The 23761-nt window shown below is 42.1% G+C and overlaps 1 protein-coding gene across 3 annotated transcripts in view; it reads left to right on the forward strand.

The window, feature by feature from the left end:
* LOC147026497 (tetraspanin-5-like) overlaps nucleotides 1-23761 on the forward strand; it is a 49883-nt gene that overhangs the window by 147 nt on the left and 25975 nt on the right. The window contains exons 1-3 of one of the 3 annotated variants that reach the window (XM_085881966.1): nucleotides 1-133; nucleotides 10887-10937; nucleotides 23409-23555. The exon at nucleotides 1-133 is cut by the window's left edge and continues 144 nt beyond it. In XM_085881966.1, coding sequence (XP_085738092.1) covers nucleotides 23-133; nucleotides 10887-10937; nucleotides 23409-23555 — 309 coding nt within the window. In that variant the 5' untranslated portion in view covers nucleotides 1-22. The remainder of the gene's footprint in view (nucleotides 134-10886; nucleotides 10938-23408; nucleotides 23556-23761) is intronic. The other 2 variants (XM_085881968.1, XM_085881967.1) reach the window with 2 other exon arrangements.

Here is a 23761-nt window from a genome sequence, read left to right on the forward strand (position 1 = left end):
GAGAGTCGGGTGGACAGACAGTATGCCTCGCCGGCAGACCCAGGGTAGGCAGTATTATTACCGCACGTACCGGGGACCCGAGGTGAGCTGCCTCACCAAGTACTGTCTCTTCGGCTTCAACATCATCTTCTGGGTAACAATGTTACTCCATCCTTTCGTTTAACTGACCCTCCTCAACGTGCCCCCCCCCCTTTCCCCGTCCCAATAGCTGTTGTGTTCCTTCAACGTTTTGTGTTTCGAACTGGTGACATATTTATTTATTAATAATGCTTCCTGGGACTATATTTATTTCCGTGATTATTATGATTATTATTATTATTTTTTTAATGATTTTTTAAATGAAGATGCTCAAGCGACGTTGATTTTAAAGCGATTCGAGGAGGTACCTCGACAGAATGATCCATTAACAGACAAAGTGGCACTCATAGAACCGGAGGTTCCCTCTGCGGTGACTTTCTGGCGAAATAGTCTTTTGTAAATAAAAAATCATGAAATTAATAATCAAATGACAGCGGCTTTTCCTTATGGATCGATTTGTAACAATATTGTGTCAATCCCGTTATATTTCTGTTTGTTGAGAAAAGATCATTCAGTGATAACGTTTAAACCGTTCATTTGTTCCACAAATTCATGTTGTGTCGATTTGAGTACCTGCCTCTTATGAAATACCTGTTGTCTTTATTTAATTATATATATATATATATACATATATATATATATATATATATCCTGGTGTTGGCGCAGTGGTTAGGGCAGCGGCTTGGGATCCAAAAGGTCCTGAGTTCAAGCCCCGTTGGGCCACTGAATTAATACAGCAGGGGGTTGACTCAGCCTGTCATCCTTCCGAGGTCAGTGAAATGAGTACCAGTGTACTGGGCTGGTGTATACCCTGGTTAAAATAGGTGTACCATGTCCCTGTGTCGTAAGAGGCGACCAGGGTTGCGTCAGGAAGGGCATCCGGCGTAAAACATGTGCCAAATCACGATGCGGATCATGCAGATGATTCGCTGTGGCGACCCCTAAAGGGAGCAGCCGAAAGAAGAAGAGAAGATATATATATATATATATATATATATATATATATATATATATATATATATATATATATATATATATATATATATATATATATATATATATATATATATATATATATATATATATATATATATATATATATTGTTACGAATTCGCGCCCGCCGGCGTGCGATCGGCCGCTTTCCACTAATAGCAACCGCACCGCCCACCGGACGGACAATTCAGTCGTGACTTTCCGGAGCTAACGCCGGAACCCTGTCACGGGTGGGTCTTCAAACCCACCACGGCCGTGCCAATTGTCTACCCGCGCAAGATAGGGTCACTCGCCGAACTCGATATACCAAAGTACCTGCGCGGGAAGTAGACCGGGCAACCGTACCTCGACACAGGTCGGCTTGGGACACAAACCGCTTAAGCGGTCCGTTCCGTTCTGCAGCGATAACCGAGCGGGTATTATCGCCGACCTCGCCGGATCCGATTCTATTTAACGGGTGTTTAAAACCCAGCTATTTATTCCGCGATGCAAGATGGCATTTCAATGGGGTGAAAGGAGGACGCGACGAACGGGATACATTTCACAAGCAAGTACATTTATTATTTACCCACAACACACGCAAGGAATCATGCACGTATGTACAAGCAAGGCAAATAGAAAGCAATACAACCGAATATGAGCAAGGATCAATGTATAGGCACAGTTACTGAGACAGGTCTACTTAATAGACACGGCGCCACAGCATGCACTCAAAAACAAAGGAAAAGACACCCTCATAGACAAGGAGGTAGATGGGGTCCGTGGACCTTTATGTCCGTGGGCCTTGGCTGACCGAATAGGCCCACAAGACCGATGCAGGTTACCTGCCCCCCCCCCCTCGGTGGTCCGCGAGTTGTGACATCCCGTCCCCGCTGCAGTTAGCGTGGCCGCGCCTGATTCCGGTCCTCCCGCGTGGCCGGCAAGCTCTCTCCGGCGCTCCTCGCCCGGACGCGCAGGTTCGCACCACACAGCGGGCAGAGCTGCGCCTTCAGTCCGCGTCTCCGATGCACAGGTCGCTCCACCGGACCACCAAAGACAAGCGAGTCATGAACCACAAAGAGCAGGGAGGTGAGTGAACCACGAGCAGAGAAAGCGGCGAGAGCCTGGACCACAGGGATACCGCTCGAGCCTCGCGTGCCGTCCGCCTTAAATAGCACGGGGCTCTGCCCTTCGCCCCACCCCATTTTCGGCTCCACCTTCCTTCCAGTAGCTTCTCCCAAAGGGGCGTTCCTCGACTCCTACCGCGTCACACCGCGCATCCACCAATTGGGAGCGAGCTGCCTCGCCCTTTCTCGTGCCAGCCGCGGAGAAGAAAGGGCATGAAACCCCGCGCACTAGCGCAGGTTTCCTTGTTGTTCTTCACTCCACGTGCTCGGACCCCTTTTCGACGCGACGAAAAGGGTCGTAGCGTGATCTGTCGGTTCAAAATAACAATAGAAAAAGAAAAACCTACCTCAAAGGGTCACAGCCCGATGAACACGAAGAATTTCATCCAAACAACGTTTGGGAAACCGATCTGAACACTCACTTACCGGGATAACTGATCGAAGGAACCTTTATGGTGTTCTCCGAATTTCCACAGCCGTAACACTATATATATATATATATATATATATATATATATATATATATATATATATATATATATATATATATATATATATATTATATCTTCTTATTCTTCCTCTTTCGGCTTGCTCCCGTTAAGGGTCGCCACAGCGGACCAACCGTCTCCATTTCGCTCTGTCCTCCACATCTTCCATTGACACTCCAACCACCCGCATGTCCGCCCTCACCGCATCCATGAACCTCTTCTTTGGCCTTCCTCTTCTCCTCCTGCCTGGCAGCTCCATCTTCAACATCCTTCTCCCGATATACTCCGTTTCCCTCCTGTGCACATGTCCAAACCATCTCAATCTCGCCTCTCTCACTTTGATTCCAAACCGTCCTACCTGCGCTGTCCCTCTAATGTACTCATTTCTTATCCTATCCATCCTCGTCACTCCCAACGAGAATCGCAGCATCTTTAACTCTGCCACCTCCAGCTCTGCTTCCTGTCTTTTTGTTAGTGCCACCGCCTCCAAACCATACAACATAGCTGGTCTCACTACCGTCTTGTATACTTTCCCCTTCACTCTTGCAGCTACCCTTCTGTCACAAATCACTCCTGCAACTCTTTTCCACCCACTCCATCCTGCCTGCACTCTCTTTTTCACTTCTCTCCCACACTCTCCGTTACTTTGGACAGTTGATCCCAAGTATTTAAACCAATCCACCTTCCCCACCTCAACTCCTTGCAACTGCACCATACCACCACCCTCCCTCTCATTTACGCACATGTACTCCGTCTTACTCCTACTGACTAACATTCCCCTTCTCTCCAGTGCGTACCTCCACCTCTCAAGGCTCGATTCAGCCTGCTCCCTACTCTCCCTACAGATCATGATGTCATCCGCGAACATCATGGTCCATGGAGACTCCAGTCTGATCTCGTCCGTCAACCTGTCCATCACCATTGCAAACAGGAAAGGGCTCAGAGTCGATCCTTGGTGCAATCCCACTTTAACCTTAAACCGGTCCGTCATTCCTACCGCACACCTCACCGCTGTCACACTGTCCTCATACATATCCTGCACGATCCTCACATACTTCTCCACCACTCCCGACTTCCTCATACAATGCCACAACTCCTCTCTTGGCACCCTATCATAAGCTTTCTCTAAATCCACAAACACACAATGTAACTCTTTCTGGCCTTCCCTATACGTCTCCATCAACATTCTCAAAGCAAACATCGCATCAGTAGTGCTCTTTCCTGGCATAAACCCATATTGCTGCTCACAGATCGTCACCTCTCCTCTCAACCGAGCTTCCACTACTCTTTCCCACAACTTCATGGTGTGGCTTAACAACTTTATCCCTCTGTAATTTCCACAGCTCTGCACATCACCCTTATTCTTGAAAATCGGAACCAGTACACTTAATCTCCACTCCTCCGGCATCCTCTCACTTTCCAAGACTTTATTAAACAATCTGGTAAACAACCCCACTGCCATCTCTCCTAAGCACTTCCATGCCTCCACTGGTATACCATCTGGGCCAACCGCCTTTCCACTTTTCATCTTCTTCATAGCAGTCCTCACTTCATCCTTACTGATCCACCCCACTTCCAGATTCACTATCTCCACCTCTTCCAACCTTCTCTCTCATTTTCTCCATTCATCAGCTCCTCAAAGTACTCCATCCACCTTCTCAACACACTCTCCTCGCTCGTCAGCACATTCCCATTTGCGTCCTTTATCACCCTAACCTGCAGCACATCCTTCCCAGCTCGGTCCCTCTGCCTTGCCAATCGGTATAAATCCTTTTCCCCTTCTTTTGTATCCAACTTCTCATACAGCTCGTCATATGCCTTTTCCTTGGCCTTTGCCACCTCTCTTTTTGCTTTTCGACGCCACTCCTTGTACTCCTGCCGACTTTCTTCATCTCTCTGACTATCCCACTTGTTTTTCGCCAACCCCTTCTTCCTTATACTTTCCTGTACTTCCTCATTCCACCACCAAGTCTCCTTATCTTCCTTCCTCTGTCCAGATGTCACACCAAGTACCTTCCTAGCTATCTCCCTCACAACTTCTGCTGTCGTTGCCCAATCATCCCACCCATCTTTACCACCATCCAACGCCTGTCTCACCTCCTCCCTAAATTTCACGCAACAGTCTTCCTCCTTCAGCTTCCACCATCTGGTCCTTGGTTCAGCCCTCACTCTCTTCCTCAACCTCACCTCTAAAGTCATCCTTCAGACCACCAATCGATGCTGTCGAGCTACACTCTCCCCTGCCACAACCTTACAGTCACTAATCTCTTTCAGGTTGCATCTCCTACTTAAGATGTAATCCACCTGTGTGCACTTTCCTCCACTCTTGTATGTCACCCTGTGTTCCTCCTTCTTCTTGAAATACGTGTTTACCACTGCCATTTCCATTCTTTTTGCAAACTCTACCACCATTTGCCCTTCCACATTTCTCTTGTTGAGACCGTACCTCCCCATCACCTCCTCATCCTCTTTATTCCCTTCCCCAACATGTCCATTGAAATCTGCTCCAATCACCACTCTTTCATCCTTGGATACACTCTCCACCACTTCATCTAACTCACTCCAGAAATCTTCTTTATACTCCATCTCACACCCCATATGTGGGGCATATGTACTGATGACATTCATCATCACCCCTTCAATTTCCAACTTCACACTCATCACTCGGTCAGACACTCTCCTCACCTCCAATACCCTCTTGACATGATCTTCTTTCAGGATTACCCCGACACCATTTCTCCTCCCATCCACACCATGGTAGAACAGTTTGAAACCACCTCCAATGCTCCTCGCCTTACTCCCCATCCACTTGGTCTCTTGTACACACAGTATGTCCACCTTTCTTCTCTCCATCATATCAGCCAACTCTCGCCCTTTGCCAGTCATCGTCCCAACATTCAGAGTTCCAACTCTCACCTCCACACTTCTACCCTTCCCCCTCTCCCACTGCCTCCGGACTCGCCTTCCCCGTCTCCTTCTCCTCCTTTGCCCAGCAGTAGCACAATTTCCACTGGTACCCTGCTGACCACCGGTACCGGTGGCGGTCGTTGGTAACCCGGGCCTCGACCGATCCGATATGGAAATTCGTTTTGTTGTCCGCATTATGATTTGGCATAGGTTTTTACGCCGGATGTCCTTCCTGACGCAACCCTGGTCGCCTCTTACGACACACAGGGATATGGTACACCTATTCTAACCGGGGCATACACCGGGCCCAGTACAACTGGTGCTCATTTCGCCGACCTCGGAAGGATGGCAGGCTGAGTCAACCCCCTGGTGTTTTCGACTTGGTTTTTTATATATATATATATATATATATATATATATATATATATATACATACATACATACATACATACATACATACATACATACATACATACATACATATATTAATTCAGTGTCCCAACGGGGCTTGAACTCAGGACCTCTTGGGTCCCAAGCCACTGCCCTTACCACTGCGCCAACACCAGGCTTGAATATGCATATATATATATATATATATATATATATATATATATATATATATATATATATATATATATATATATATATATATATATATATATATATATATATATATATATATATATATATATATATATATATATATATATATATATATATATATATATATATATATATATATATATATATATATATATATATACATATACATACATAACACACACACACACACACACACACACACACACACACACACACAGTACACTAGGCATAAGTCATCACCATCGGGACCGAAAAAATGTGACGACTTACGCGTATGCGAACATTCATGATGACTGTGGGGTGAAGGATGAAGTCGTGCGTGGCCTGGACACGTACGTGTGAGAGCCGGCTATTGTACCAAAAGGAAAACACAATCCTCGGGGCATAGGTGGTGGTTCATTGGTGAGTTGGAAAGTGATCAAGCAAAGATGGAATTCATAAATCACTTTATCAAAAGTAAATATCATGAACAACTGTAAGAAAACAACTTTGCCTGCTTATCACCATGATGGGATTGACCAACGAACCCCAGAGACTTTTCTGGCAGCATCTGCTAGAAAAGCCCAGTCTCGTCGGCATTTTACACGTCCTGAGGCTGATACCTTTCCAAGATGTCTTTCAATTTGCCATCCTTCCAGTTGTGCACCACTGCCGAATCCATGCTGCCTGATTCGCCGCACTTCTTGACCTTGCCGATTCCCCACCTCACTTTGAATCTGTCTATTCAGTGCATCGGCAAGGTCTCGGCATCATTATGCCCGAGGTCCGCAGCGAATTTACGTGCCTTCAGCAGCAACATTTCACCGTCCAACCGAATATTTGGCTGAGCCGACATTTGCCGAAACCAGATGATGAGCGCATCATCAACATCTTCAAAGGACACACATTTCACGCGTTTCACACTTACGACCCGCCTCGCGATTTTCTCCACTTGTCCAAATATCTTGCCCTTATTCTTCAAGATATCGTTCAATGTCTGCCGTTTGATGTCGAACTTCTCAGCTATGGCTGTTTTCTTCATCAGTGGGTTTGCCTCGCAAAACTGGATAATGTCGTATTTTTCTTGGTAGGTTTTAGTTGTAAGCTTGCGCTTCGTCGCCATTGTCCTGCCTGCAGTGTGATCAACGTGTGTACGCAGTTATAAATAGCCTATCACTGGCGTGTAAACCAATGAGCGAGCATCACGATTCCATGAAATCGGGCTTCTCACGATGCAGCAGTTCCGTGTAACGAGTTAGGAGTTGTAATTTACTTGAGTTTCCATTACGCGGGAACGGACATCTGACGACTTAGACGAAGTGACGACTTAGAAATGACGACTTACAGAGGGATGACCCTTTATTCAAAGGGATTTAACATGAGATAAATTCAGGACTTTTTGACGCTGCCGACTTAGGCGAAGTGACGAGTTACACGCTGCCGACTTACGCCTAGTCTACTGTATATATATATATATATATATATATATATATATATATATATATATATATATATATATATATATATTTATTTACCGGGCATAGTGGCGTGCGCATGTAATCCGGCAACTCGGAGGCTTTGGGTTGGAGGATCGCTTGAGGATGGGAGCTCTGCGCTGGGCCGCATTATGAGAGGGTGTCGGGCAGCCCGGAATCATGGCGAAACACAATCCTTATCCCTGTGTCGTAAGAGGCGACCAGGATTGCGTCAGGAAGGGCATCCGGCGTAAAACCTGTGCCAAATCAGTATGCGGATCATAACGGATGATCCGCTGTGGCGACCCCTAACGGGAGCAGCCGAAAGAAGAACAACATATATATATATATATATATATATATATATATATATATATATATATATATATATATATATATATATATATTCATTTTAGGATTTTGTTCTTTCAAAGTACGGAAGTATAATAATTATATTATGATCCTGCTCCGTTAAAAATCTGAACCGTTGTAATGATGTATGTGTGCATGATTATTCGTTCTGAGCGCAGGTGTGTGTTTCGCTTGTTATGTTGAGATTATAATAATCTACTGTACCTGAAGTTGATTTTGTCCGATTGTCATTGTTCTCCGTAGGCTTGCAGGATAGCTCCAGAGGAATGCACACTCCCCATTGCACCTTCTAATCTGGGTTTGAATATATCGACTTGGTTAAACTGCCACGCTGGTGTTTCACCTGCGCGGCGATGTGTGAAGGTGTACTGTCTGAAGGATGTAAAGCCGGCGGTCCTGTCAGCCAGTGCTGGTCGTCGCTGGATGTTTGAAAGATCCCACGGTGTATTTTGTAAAGAGTGGGCGAGTTATCGCCAGACCCTGACCCTGTTCTGAATCTCTGCCCAAGTCATCTTCAGTGGTGGTCGTATGGCAGCTTAGCTGCCGGGGTAGCTATCATTTCTTGAAGCGTGACTGTGTGGCTGATGCAGTACCCCTCGACCAGTACACACACTGGAACTGGTACTCATTTTGCCGACTTCGGAAGGATGACAGGCTGAGTCAACCCCCTGGTGTATTAATTCAGTGGCTGACGGGGCTTGAACTCAGGACCCTAGGATCCCAAGCCAACACCATGCTCATCTTCAGTGAAATGCCAGCAGTATGTATTGTTACCCCGCGCACGCACAGTGAAAAAAACGGGGTTAAAGAATTTGCTCACGGCTGTCCGTCTATCCACAAACACGTAAGTTTATGATCGAAGAACAACTTGATTTTGATGGAATGTTATATTTTGAACATGAATGAGAAAACAAACCTGTAGGTTAGTCGTACTTTGGCTCCAAATTTGTCCTGACCATGCATGCACAGCACGCACAGCGTACACAAAGAGGAGTGAGATAATATATTTCACTCTGTCTGCCTGACGGTCAAACAAAATTGCAAATCATTCCAAACAGGAAATTCACTCTTTTTAAGGATGTCATAAAGGACACATACAACAAGCATGAGGAATAAGGTGGTGTGAATGATGCTGCCCCAACGGCGGTAAACTTCCAGATTTTTATTTTTCTTCCACAACCAGTAAAATTTTTATTTCCATTTAATTGTGTACTTGTGCACTGCAGAACAGAAATCGCCTTTTTGGCTTTTTCCAAAACCCTTCCGGTAAGCAGTACTTGGACAAAATATTCCGGCATTTTACATCATCTCGACCAATCAAATTTGCCGCTCTACCCCCATTATGTCCTTGTTTCTCAAGATAGCGGGAGGTAATGTGTGCTATGAATTATACAATGGAATGTGTGATGACTGGGAATATATTTTAATCCATGAAACTTTCTAGCAATGAAGGTTATCATCAATTACAGGTGAACTTGTGTGCTATAAGTGGAAGGTTTAAATGCAGAGGTTGCATTGCTGCATTGACTGAACCTATGGTTGCAACTGAGGTTGTGGATCTATTGATGTAGATCCATAACCAAGTTTGTGGATGCCACTTTTAAAGAGGTTCTCACTTGAAAGGGTAGCTGACTATCTTGTGCAGCCTATGGCTGCTGGTTGCATTATTTTCTGTGGGCGTGGCTGTGCCGCTGATTCTGTGCCCCTATTCCAATGAACTGGTACTCATTTCACTGACCTTGGAAGGATGACAGGCTGAGTCAACCCCACCTGGTGTTAATTCAAAGGCAGACATGGCCTCAAACTTAATATCTTAAGCCTGCCACCCTAACTGTTAAGTCAACACCAGGCTTGGCTGAAAGGATTGAAACCTCTGATTACCCAGGCAGTGGGAAAAATCTGTCGATTGCTTAAAAGTTATGAAGGTTTAAAAAAAATTTGCGAGCTCGCGAGCTATTTATTTATTGGTTGGTCGCTAGAGTACCCTTATTTTCACTTTTTCCATCTGTCTGTATGTTTGTATGTTTGTATGTTTGTTTGTATGTAATGGACAGCTCTGGAGGCCAGAGGAGTCAACCGATTTTGATGAAACTTGACAGGTAGGTTCATAGCAGGATATATTTGTGTGCTTTTGAGCACCGTTGCTATGGACACCACTGTTGCCTAGCAACGGGACTTTGAAATTTTTGAAAAATCCTAAAAAAGGTATTTTTTCGAAAATCAAAAATTGGCTTCCAGGCTTTTATGCGAACTATACTCAAGCTCTTTGTCAAAAAAATTCATCCCGATCCATCAAAAACTGTATGACTAGTATGCAATTATGTAGCGACCACCCATGTCGCCTACCGGCTTCTTTATTTATGTACGTACATGTAAAGTTGAGTATAGTGTGTTGTAGAATTATCACATCCTTAAAAGCTTGTTAATGTAAAGTTTTTGAAAGAGCCATGACTCATCAAATGATTATAATTGTTGTGAAGAACAACTTTGGATGGAATTTTTCTCTTGCAAAGGTGGATGCACACACACGCACTTACAATCAGTTCCTAACTTGTGTGAAGAAGCACAATTCTTGTTTTCGTCCTTCTGTTCAAAATACATTTTGGTTGTGAAGTTTTACTACTCTTGAAGATGTGGAGGGACGTGCGTGTCAATCCGATTTTTTTTTTTTAAAATCCGATTTATTTTTCAGTACTGTATTTCATTTTCATCTTTTAAAATGTATCAATTATTACTTGTGTCGACTTACTAGTCTTCTCTGTCCATTGATTATATATTTATATATTTATATATATATATATATATATATATATATATATATATATATATATATATATATATATATATATATTGTTTTGATGTGTTCTCATCCTTTTTTTTCCAGTTGGTTGGTGCTACTTTCCTGGCGATTGGACTCTGGGCATGGGCTGAAAAGGTAAAATGCTACACTTTGCCACTGCCATTGAATCCATATTGCCAACAATCGAATTGCTGTTGCATTTCGATGAACTATTGGGGATAACTTGCCATTTAAAATGGTGGTCATTGGTCTGATCATTGGTTTGGGGAATCAACAGTTTGTTAGCAGAACTCGTGATATGACCAATGTGTTCTTAATGCTTCAGAATACATTGCAAACAACAGCATGCGTTGAGGAAGTGGCAAAATTTGTTCTGCTGGCCCTTGTTTGTGCAAATCTCTTTCAGCTTTTGGGAAAAGCTTGTTTAGCAACCACATGTTCATTACCATAAATGCCGGGCGTAGTGGCGTGCGCCTGTAATCCGGCTACTCGGAGGCTTGGGTTGGAGGATCGCTTGAGGACGGGATCTCTGCACTGGGCAGGGTGGAGAGCAGCCTGGAATCATGGCGAAACCCAAATCCTGATCCCTGTGTCGTAAGAGGCGACCAGGGTTGCGTCAGGAAGGGCATCCGGCGTAAAACCTGTGCCAAATCAGTATGCGGATCATAACGGATGATCCGCTGTGGCGACCCCTAACGGGAGCAGCCGAAAGATGAACAACAACATGTTCATTACCATAAATAACTGGAAGAGCACTCGGTAGAGCGCATACCCTTTGCCACGCATTGCCTGATCCCAAGAATATATCTGGCCCAATACATTTTTGAAATGTCATGCTCTGTATCGTTTTTCGCCCTATCTCTCAATGGTGAAGAATCACTTAAGTAATTATCAGATCCGGATCCGGATCTTCACCAAAGTTGAATCGATTCTTTCTTGTCACATACTCAACGTGACCACCAAGTTTCATCTGAATCTGGGGGAAATGTTTCATCGTTATCAAGTTTCATTGAAGGGGTATTATTTACTCTCATCTATCTATAATTCCAGCAGTGTGTGTGTGTCTGTGTGTTTGTGTGTGTGTGTGTGTCTGTGACCGCTGTTTCTTGACAACCGCTGGTCCGATCGACCTGAGGATGTGCCTTTTCAAGGTTTGATATTAATCGGACAAGTGCTTCCCAAGTTATGGCCATTTATTTACCAACCAATGACAGGAACCGTTGCTGTGGCCATTTTTTATCAACCAATGACAGGAAACGTTGCTGCGTAGCCGTGGTCGATGGGGAAGAGAAACTCAGCCGCGTTTGCCATTACGGGTTTTTTCTCTTCTCTTCTCTTCGTGTTTTTCCTTGCGAATAGGCAAAATACGTTGGCGCGAATTGAATAATTGGCCATTTTATTCTTGGCCAATATAATTGGCCAAATAGCCTCCGTATTCTCGCCCTGGACGAGGAAACAAAGAAGAGGCGCCGTTTCCTCAGCGATGTTGCTTATGAAGAGGTGCTAACGAGATAAAGGTGTGTAAAATGTACATGGAGACGATTTTTATTATTATTTATTTATTGAAGAAAAATTGTTCCAAAAATAAATTTATCAAAAAAAGTGCACAACTTTTTTTTTGTTTCCAATTATCAAAACGCTGTGGCCTTTGGAAGTGTTAAGGAATTCAGCTCTACTCAACATGCTTGCCAACGAAATACATCTCAATTTGGTGGTAAAAACGATTCACAACGACGGGTTTCCTTACTCATTGCTCTGCAGTCTGCATTCAACCCCTTCATTTGTCATCTCATTGTCCTCATTTCATCTATCTATAATTCCAGCAGTCTGTGTGTCTGTGTGTCTGTGTGTCTGTGTGTCTGTGTGTCTGTGTGTCTGTGTGTCTGTGTGTCTGTGTGTCTGTGTGTCTGTGTGTCTGTGTGTCTGTGTGTCTGTGTGTCTGTGTGTCTGTGTGTCTGTGACCGCTGTTTCCTGACAACCACTGCTCCGATCTAATTGAAACTTGCCAGATATATTGCTGGAGACCTGAGTATGTGCCTTTTCAAGATTTGATATTAATCGGACAAGTGATTCCCAAGTTATGGCCATTTATTTATCAACCAATGACAGGACACGTGCTGCGTAGGCATGGCTGCGGAGGCCGGTGCACGGCCGGCCGACGATGACGTCACGTGCCGTGCTGGTGACGATGGGGATCGATCGATGCCTTAGTTACCGTGGGGTAGGAGTGCCAATGGTAAATGGCAGCGAATGTCATGGCAAGCAAAGACAGGGAGGTAAACTTGATTTTAATTAACTCTGTGTGTAAGTATCACAGCAGTTGTTACTTCAATGCAAGCGATAATTCGTGGGATGATGTGAACATTCCGTACGGGCACGCACTACTTTTGGATAGTGACGACTTACTGTATTCTAATAATTTCTCGATTTCTTATCCGCATTTATAGATAAACACAATGCCCCAATCCAGTCGTCGTTTATGAGAGCGAAGCAATGGCCTGTGTAGTTGTTTGAAAGTTGTTTTTTTGCATGTACGGCCACGCACATATGGGCACGCGAGAGTGATGGAACGGCCTGTGGTTGTTGTTTCTGGCACGCGGTTTGAAAGTTTTTTTTTAATTTTTTTTGTATGTACGGCCACGCACGTACGGACACGCACGTACGGCCACGCGAGAGCGAAGGAACGGCCTGTGTAGTTGTTTCTGGCAAGCGGTTTTAAAGTATATATTTATATTTTTGCACATACGGGCACGTGAAAGTGAAGGAACGGCTTGTGTGGTTGTTGTTTCTGGCACTCGGTTTGAGTTTTTTTTTGCGGGGGGGGGGAGGGGAGGGTTTGCACGTACGGCCATGCATCTACGGGCATGCACGAGTTTAATGAAATGTACAATATTTCAGTTCATGTGTTAAATAGACTTTCTTGGCTTGATTGTAGAACCGAACCACCATTTATAAAACAGAGTCTATGGGAAATTGAGTCCGACCTACAAACTCAGATTTGAGAACGATTAACTCCGACCGGACGATTGTTCAGAATGCAACCCGTTCGTAACTGGGTCATTCCATGTCAAATCATCAAAGAATCTGCCGTCATCTCTCAGATTTTTGTAAAACTTTGGGAACCAATTGGGACCCATGGAAAACGGCAAGAACTCAAATATTTTTGCTAACATCCTCTTAATTAGTGAGATACAGACTAATGAACTTTGGACTAATTAGCACGACGTCGTGAATTCAAATGGCCATATCTCTAAAAGTATAACACCGAGAGAGCTGGTTTTGGTGTCATTTTAAAGGTATTTTCATGCCCTATGAATTTGTCTGAGCAACATTTTCCTACCTCCAACCACAAAAAAAGTTATCACAAAATATAAACTTCAATCGGTATGGCATATAGGTTCGAAAATCAGCATTTGTAATGTATTATACAATCAATAAGTGAGTTCAAGTACACAGTGTTCACGAACCTGACTTAGGCTTTCAATTTCCTCTTCAATGCAGCAACAGCAGCACTTGTTTCTTCCCCTCAGGCCCAGTTGAAAATGAAAGTATATGATACTTCAAAGCAATTGATGGTCGTTCCCTGTGTTCCCTGTCATGGCTAGGTTAGAATGATTGTATAATACATTACAAATGCTGATTTTCGAACCTATATGCCATACGTACATGTACCTTATTGATCATATCTCAGAAACTATTGGAGTGCCCATCACAAAACTTATGTGGAAGCTTCTTGACATCATAAGGTACCTCTGGGATGAATTTGAGGAAATTTGAAGGATACATTTTTTGGGGATTCACGATTGAAGTTTATATTTTGTGATAACTTTTTTGTGGTTGGAGGTAGAAAAATGTTGCCCAGACAAATTCATAGGGCATGAAAATACCTTTAAAATTACACCAAAACCAGCTCTCTCGGTGTTATACTTTTAGAGATATGGCCATTTGAATTCGAGACGTCGTGCTAATTAGTCCAAAGTTCGTTAGTCTGTATCTCACTAATTAAGAGGCTCTTAGTAAAAATATTTGAGTTCTTGCCGTTTTCCATGGGTCCCAATTGGTTCCCAAAGTTTTACAAAAATCTGAGAGATGACGGCAGATTCTTTGATGATTTGACATGGAATGACCCAACTTGAGTATTCCCTGTATTGGTTTGTGCCTCTGCTGATGTCGTGTGTAACATGGTGATGTGGCCTACCATGTAGCAGGGTAACGAGAAATTTCCACAGCAACCTGATGTAAATGCTGCACATGGCTTTTTCCATTGTAAATAGAGTGAAAGATCAAATGTTGTATATTAACAGCCATTCTGCGATGAGCCTTTTCAATATCTTAACTATTCAATGAATGTCGTTGTGATGATAGTGTTATCTCTTGGAAAGCCGCTTTGCATCACAGTCTTTTTCCTTTGTACTCGTGTGATACATTTGTTCAACTTTCTCATTCGTAACCCTGCATAAATCGACGTCGTTTAACATTGCACTGATCAAACCGATATCAGTACACAACCTGCATGACCCGTTATCTTTCTTTGCAGCTTATAAAGTCAGTCGGCATACAGACCTTTTAAAAGCTTCACCATTTGTGCAGACCCTCTATTCCCACTGTTATCGGGAGTAGAAACGTGGAGGATTAGCAAAAATGTGCTTTGAACCCCCGAAGACCTTTAAATTGCATTCCTATAACTTTTTCCCACTCAATTGCAATTCTGAAAATGGTTTCTTTTAAGTGCTGGCAAAGGAGATCATGTAATTTGCCACAATAATATCTTCCCTCTGAGCTTCAGATGTTTGATCGATCCCTATCTGGGGTTCGGTATTTTTTTAATAACCGATGGAGAGCAAAGTGTCAGCTCGTCAGTTCAGCGTTGACGATGATAATGTTATTATTGGCCATCTAAGCCTCACTTGCAAAGAGATAAATTGAGCATTGCAGAACATAACATCATGCACAGGTGGATCTTTGTATCTTCAGCATTATTATTATTATTGCTATTATTATTATCATTATATAAACTGGCTTGCACAGCTATGGGAAAAGTATATATAGACTTTTCACAAAGAAATACGGCACTTTCAGAATGTTCGATGCACTCCCAAGAAACGGCGTTCAGGGCATCATTAAGTACACTGTGTTGGCGATGAGTATTGTTACTGAAAATGGCTCACAAAGCTTCTAAAGATAAGCTAAGAAAATACTTTCACCTGAGAGAAAGGTCTGTGCCTCTGCACAATGAAAGACTTGGAGAACCTTCTCAGTTTGCCGAATGGGAAGCTGCCCGTACTGCATACCAACTGTATAACAGGAAATTATAACCACTAATTGTATTAACAGCACATTATAGGGAATCAACACCTCGGTCTCGTGCATTGATATTTCCTCGATTTCCATCAGTCTGATTTTCATTCAGGAACAGAACGATTATGGTTAATCATTTTGAAATTGCCAATCTTTCATCGAAATGCTGGAAATTGTTTTAAAGACTATTTGAATCTCAGATTTTGTGCTCGCAATGACAAGTTAAAAGTCCCCAGCGAGCCAAATCGATTCGGTGTCAACACACACAGCACATGTACAAAACGCCTCGTTTAGTATTCGTCATTTTGAAAGACCCATACTCCGTATTGAACAAGGCTGTTGTGGAATTGGTGTGGTGTGGATGATACATTCATAAATTATAACGTAGCTCACATGCGATGTCTTTCCTCCTTCACAATGGTAGCACACAAATCGATCCAGGGTGAAGTTGTTCTAATAAAAGGATTGCACTTCATCCTGCAGAACACAAACAAATCTCTGTGATGACCTAAACAACCAGAAACCGTCCATGCTCCAACTCCTGAGTGTCTCCGAAATATGCAGACCATTGGCCTGCTGATAAAATGGAGAAATTCAAAATGGCACTGGAATTCATCAATTAAATTATCAGAACTTAGATTCATTGTTTCCAGCTATTGATGTATCCATTTGTTGAAACTGGCCGTGTTAATCGTGTGTTCACCAATTATTATTATTATTATTTTTTTTGAAGCCTTGCTTCTAACTTCATTGAATCCCCATATTCCTCACATTGGAGTAATGATCATTCTTGCCAGGGAGGATTACATTGAAGATGGCCATGCCATTGGCAGTAGTAGTGAAGGGTTGTTCTATCCTTTGGCAAGCGCCTCTTTCTTTGCACCAATTATTAATTTGGTGTTTTGCTGAATGGTATGAACACACACTGGGTTAGTTAGTTATTGAAGATCCCGCAAGGACACATTCCTTTTGATGTAGTTCAGTAAACTTACTAAATCTTATCTTTTGAATTTTGGATGTTTTCTCTCAAGGTAGAATGCTTCGGTCAAGTTGCAAAGAACGTGATGTCTTTGCTTGTGCTACTTCTTGTCATCTCGACCAATGGAAATTCCTTTTTATTTTGCCCATATTGTATGGAGCCAATCTCCTTGCCTACCTCCAATGCTTCACCAACTTGACTTTCTGTTGTTTGGTGTTTGCCTGCTTTGGAATCTGAGCCTGAATAAATTCCTTTCTCTTCAACCGATTGTTTTGCTGCCCTTTCTGTGAAATAGGTTCATCAGATACTGCAGCCATTTTTGGATCTTCTAATTATTAGGCATGACTGTGTCAGCACTAACTTGGCTACTTTTAATAATAACAAGAATGACTGCAATGTGGTCACAACTTGTGACATAAATGCAATACAGTACCACACAGTATAATTTTCCCCAATTTATTTTGTGTCGTTTTTATGCCTCATTAATGAAGTCGCCGGAGGCGTTATGTTTTCAGGTTGTCCGTCCGTCCGTGATTCCCTTTGAAATTCATTTTCTCTGCATCCACTTATCTGAGTGACATGCAATTTCCACCATAGGTGTGACTACTTATGTACAATGTTTAAATGATGATTATGATGCTATAGGTCATGTGGTGTGGCAGCCATGTTGGGGGGGGGGGGAATAAAAATTTTGGACCTCTGAATTTCTGAAATTGCTCCATGGAAAAAAATGACACTTAGCACATGGCAAGTACTCCCTATGGGGAATAAGTGTTGTTAACCATGTATTTAAACAAGTGTTTAAAATGTATTATCATTTATTTATTTATTTATTTATTTTAACAAGTATGTGTAATGGTGTGGGTGTTTGTATATCTGTCGTCGTTTAAGAGTGCCATTCTAGTTATTATGTAAGATGTGGATGCAAAAACTGACTTGTAAAAGTAAACAAAATAGTCATTGCTTCATATCATTATGTAACGCTACTGGAGATGCCCCCTGTAATGTTCCATAATGTTTGGACATCCCCCCTCTCGAGCGTGCCATCATTACTGAACGGCCTCTATGTGTATGCAAATTACAGACGGACGTGGTGACCCCTCATCGTTCACGCTCTTGGTTTACTGTACATTTATTTTACGGAGAACAAATAAGTTGTACACCAGTTGATGGGTAAAACTTTCAAAAAGAACACGTAAATTGAGCAGACGACCTTCGCCAAGTGGTGGTAAGGTTTTAATCATGAGTGAAGCACATTTTACTGGGTTGTGGAAGAGGTAACAAAAGATGTGGACCACATCATGAGTAACAAAGCCGATAGAAATCGGATGGTGTTGAACAAAATAACCACAGGAATGGCTTTAGAGAGGCACGTTTGGTGTGTGCTGACCAAAGATCGTAAAGCAGAGCAAGATAGCCCACTCGTGCGAAACCGCGTTCAATTCGGTGAAGTACGCAACGGAGCAGAACGGCGGCCATTTTAGCAAGCAAGCAAGCTGCTTTCTTTGTTGTCGTTCGACCGCTGTATCGATCGCGGAATAGGAGGCAGGAGAGGGGCGGGAAAGAGAGTAAGGCGATGATACATCAGCCATGTACAAAACAGTTTCTTTTTATCACAAGCGAAATTACTATACACAAAATAAGAAGAGATGAGATAGAAGAATGGGAGAGAAAGAAAGAAATTAGGACAGAGAAATAAAGAAGAGAAGCTAACAGATAAAAAAAAGAAAAGGCAAATTGAGAGAGGAAAGGATAAAAATCAAAGGCCAGACACACGCAGAAAGTATATTATTCTTACCTGGAGACATATATATATATATATATATATATATATATATATATATATATATATATATATATAATATATCTTCTTTCGGCTGCTCCCGATAGGGGTTGCCACAGCGGATCATCCTTATGATCCGCATAGTGATTTGGCACATGTTTTACGCCAGATGCCCTTCCTGACGCAACCCTGGTCGCCTCTTACGACACAGGGATATGGTACACCTATTTTAACCGGGGTATACACTGGCCCAGTATACTGGTACCCATTTCGCCGACCTCGGAAGGATGACAGGCTGAGTCCACCCCCTGGTGTATTAATTCAGTGGCCCAACGGGGCTTGAACTCAGGACCTTTTGGATCCCAAGCCGCTGCCCTAACCACTGCACCAACACCAGGTGTGTGTGTGTGTGTGTGTGTGTGTGTGTGTGTGTGTGTGTGTGTGTGTGTGTGTGTGTGTGTGTGTGTGTGTGTGTGTGTGTGTGTGTGTGTGTGTGTGTGTGTGTGTGTGTGTGTGTGTGTGTGTGTGTGTGTGTATATATATATATATATATATATATATATATATATATATATATATATATATATATATATATATATATATATATATATATATATATATATATATATATATATATACATCTTCTTCTTCTTCTTTTGGCTGCTCCCGGAAGGGGTCGCCACAGCGGATCATCCATATGATCCGCATCGTGATTTGGCACATGTTTTACACCGGATGCCCTTCCTGACGTAACCCTGGTCACCTCTTGCGACACAGGGATCATATATATATATATATATATATATATATATATATATATATATATATATATATATATATTTATATATATATAATCATCAACAAAAGAAGTCATGCAACATAATCTGTATGATAAATATCACCTTCCAAGAAAGTATCCTTTGAAGTAACTATTTAGGCATGGGGAGAAATCCGGGGAGGGGAGGCAAGGGTCAAACCAACCACACACACACACACACACACACACACACACACACACACACACACACACACACACACACACACACACACACACACACACACACACACACACACACACACACACACACACACACACACACACACACACACACACACATTTTAATGGGTATTGAATGTTCTCCAAAATGCCCCATCAATGGTTGGTGAAGACTTTTTTTTGCTTCTCACCTTCGAGTGTCCCCCCCCCCATCTATTTTTATTTTTGCTTACACATCTTTATGCCTCCTATTTATGCGATTTACACCAATGCATTCAGCCATGGCAAAAATGGTTAAATGTATATGTTATTTATTGTAAAGTGCCTGATTCTAAGTGCTATTCAGATGTAATTTAAGTGTTATTTGTAGTTTTAAATGGTACATTTACATGTACGGTATGTCAAATTTATGAACATAAATATAATGGTGTAAGAGTTTTGCACCTGGCAGTCAACTGAGGTGGAAACTGGGTAATAGCTTTCTGCCATTGACTAGCAAATTGAACAATAGTTTTGTTCTACTTTGCTTTCAAAGTATGACCTTCTTTTCAGCAGACCCAGTGCCTTACACCATGCACCATCACACACACACACACACACACACACACACACACACACACACACACACACACACACACACACACACACACACACACACACACACACACACACACACACTGCAAACAGGAAACATTGAATATGAAATAACCTGTTACAATATCAAAATGATTGCTGTTCACATCAGTATGGAAGAATTTCTATTGAAACTTCATAACTTTTCAATATATATACAAATGCCTTTGTATTCCAAGTACAGTATTTCTTTCTTTTCCTTTCCAAGTCTGCATTTTCCAGTGTCTTCATTCATGCATATGGATTTACTTCACGAGAAAAAAAAAGAAAAGTTATGTGTCATTGGCAAATGTACTTTTAAACGCTTGCCTGCAATGATTTTTCACACATTTTACAGGTGGAAATGAAACTTAGAGTACCCATGCTGAACATTGCATCATCTCCTGACAATTAATGAAAAGATAAATTATTTTCACTACATTAAGTCAGTATTAGATCAAAATATTAGATACAGAGTTGTCCATGTATTTGAACATTACAGTGTTCATATACCTTTCCCTGTTCTTAGGGAATCTGAAGAAAGACAAATCAGGTCGTTTGGATTGACGGTTTGAGCAGTTTATTGCTGAGCAGTGATTCTGAGATGAGGAACGAGACGTCATCGCTTTGTTACCTTCTGGAACATATGTGTTGTGAACAGCTTCCGGGTTGTTGGCTAGTGCAAGCTTGCTCTGCCTGCCTGCTAAAATGGCCACCGAGGGCGTCCATTGGATACTTCACTGTTTCGCACGAGTGGGCTGTCTTGCTCTGCTTTGCGATCTTTGGTGCTGACAGGCTTGATTAAACCTTACTAATAATTTTTATTCGACATATCATATTTTTTTGGGGTCCCTCATCGTGAGTAATACTCGACCCAAGCAAAGCAAATGAAAATCTGACGCAACAAACTCTGGCAGTGTATCATCATCAGAGGCTTCAGGCCTGATGTCTTCAGCCCACCAGAAAAGCAATATGGCAGCCATATTATTTTGTCTGGGTGCCTTGGTGGGTGGAGTCAAGTGACAAATGTGGGTGTGGTCCGGCAGCTGTCCGACCACTGGGTGCTCATTTCAAAAATCGACCCCCAACAAGAACCACAACAGCAACAACCACCTTTTGGAGCTCTTGTAGACCTGTGATACATCACAGGTAATAATGAGTTCCCTAACAAATAACCTCGACACAGGTAGAGGCCATTAGGCCCATCAAAACCTGTGCTGGTATTGCAAACCTATGGCTGGTTGCCCATGATGGATCCTTTTAAAAGCTGACCGTCGAGCAAGGAATTTACATGTACCATTTTAAAATCCTAGGTATGGTGGCTTGGGTTAAAACCACTGACCTTGCAAATTCAGAGCAGACACTCTAACCATTACAGCATTGAATTTGTCCAGGTTGTTGAACCTGTCCTTCACCCTTTTCATTAACTCTTGGACATATTTTCTTATCATTAGATGTACTCTTACTTTTGAGTGTAAGCAATTTCAGTTTCTTCATTGTATCATCTATTTTTCTCACTTTGGTAATGAGGTACATTTCTTGTTGGAGTTTACACCTTGTGAGTGGAAATTCCCCAATGAGTAACAGTGATTCATTGGTGATGTGTCTTGGCGTTAGAGAATTGGACATTGACGAAGAAGTCTATTCAGTTATTTAAACAGCAGAAGCAGAAAGTTATTTGAGAGCTACTCTGCACTATCTGCATTGTGTACGCATCTTTTCTTGTTCTAAGAGTACAAGAAATTATGCTAACATTGCAAGTCGATATGTAATAGAATGAAATAATAAACAGTTCGTAAATCCGTCCTTTTTATGGGCTTTCAACTTTTCCACCCTCCAATTATTGGGCCTGGCAACTGCAGCCATTGAGGTGTTGGGTCTAGTTGGTTAAATTTCCAATAGCATTTGCATATTAATGACTACTATTGATGTGAAAAACATACAACAAAGACCAATGACTACTAACAACACAACAATTGTATATAGTTTGCAAGAGATTATCCAAGCAGCACACGTTACGATTCAATATACAGTGAACACATTCTTTTTTAGTGCTTTGTACCAACAGGTGGCATTCATTGTTCTCATCGAACGAGTGTCAAGGTATTGCAACTTTGTTCTCTGTTCCAGCTACTTAGACTTACCATGTTATGTGGGTTTAATGCCAGACTCCTGCCATGCAGGAAATTTAATTTCATGCAGTCAGACATTTTGACTGACTAAAGATATCGATGACTCCTGAAGTATGAGTGCTAAAGGAATGCTACTACACAAATGTGGGGTGTTGTTACCGAGTTTTAGAAAGAAAAAAAAAATCAGGGATAATATTTTTTCTGGGAGATCAGGTTCCATGTCATATAACTATCATTTGCTTTTGAGTTGTTTTAAAAAAAAAAATGAAAAATTCTCGAATAAAATGTTTATTTCTTCATGAGCTGTAAAGGGACATTTAAATCAACATTGCATCCCTGATTTATGAGATTTTGAACAACGACCGCAAGGCCAAGTCAGGTCAAACTTCGGTGACCTGTATTTCAAACCATTTAACCCAGTGTGTGAAATTTTGGCTCCAAATCTGTTCATTGGACGACTTGAAGTGTAACAAATTCCTTTGAAATCAGAGAGGGTCAGTGCAGATAAAAAAGGAGATTGAAAAAGATCTCAAAGGTGATTCATTTGACTTGGAATGACCGCATCAGTCATGGTTCGGTGGAGGTTAAGCCTAGTCAAATTGAATTTCATCTAGTGGACCATCCTACTTATATTTTCAATGTTCTTTCAGTGCCACATAATCTATCAGATTATATACCAATTCATTGCCATGCATCTAACACAAATGTATTATGTCCGTTTAATTGTTTGGAATAAGTTCCATTCTCCCGTAGTTGACTCACCATTTGTTTGTTGTTGGTTTTTTTTTGTTTGTTTGTTTTTCAGGGCGTCTTGACAAATCTCCCATCCATCGCACAACTGAAGGGTTTTGACCCTGTTTGGCTCTTCCTTGTAGTTGGTGCTGTTATGTTTGTCCTTGGATTCACTGGCTGCGTTGGAGCTTTGCGTGAAAACACTTATCTTCTGAAGTTTGTAAGAACTTGCTCGAAAACTGACTACATTAAGATTGGAATGTTTTCTGCAAACTTTGGACTCATTGAAAATGCTTGATGTTTGTTAATTTTTCTTGCAAGCTTCTCATTTGAAGCTTGGTTTGTGTCATCAATATCCTTCACCATTGCTCAACTAATTTATTGGTTGTGGAAAACCACAAATATTTGCGTGAGTCCAATTTGAAA

This window comes from Eptatretus burgeri, chromosome 5 (assembly GCF_056783735.1).
Source record: "Eptatretus burgeri isolate ZD-2024b chromosome 5, Ebu_testis_v1, whole genome shotgun sequence".
In the NCBI taxonomy this organism is placed as follows: Eukaryota; Metazoa; Chordata; class Myxini; order Myxiniformes; family Myxinidae; genus Eptatretus; species Eptatretus burgeri.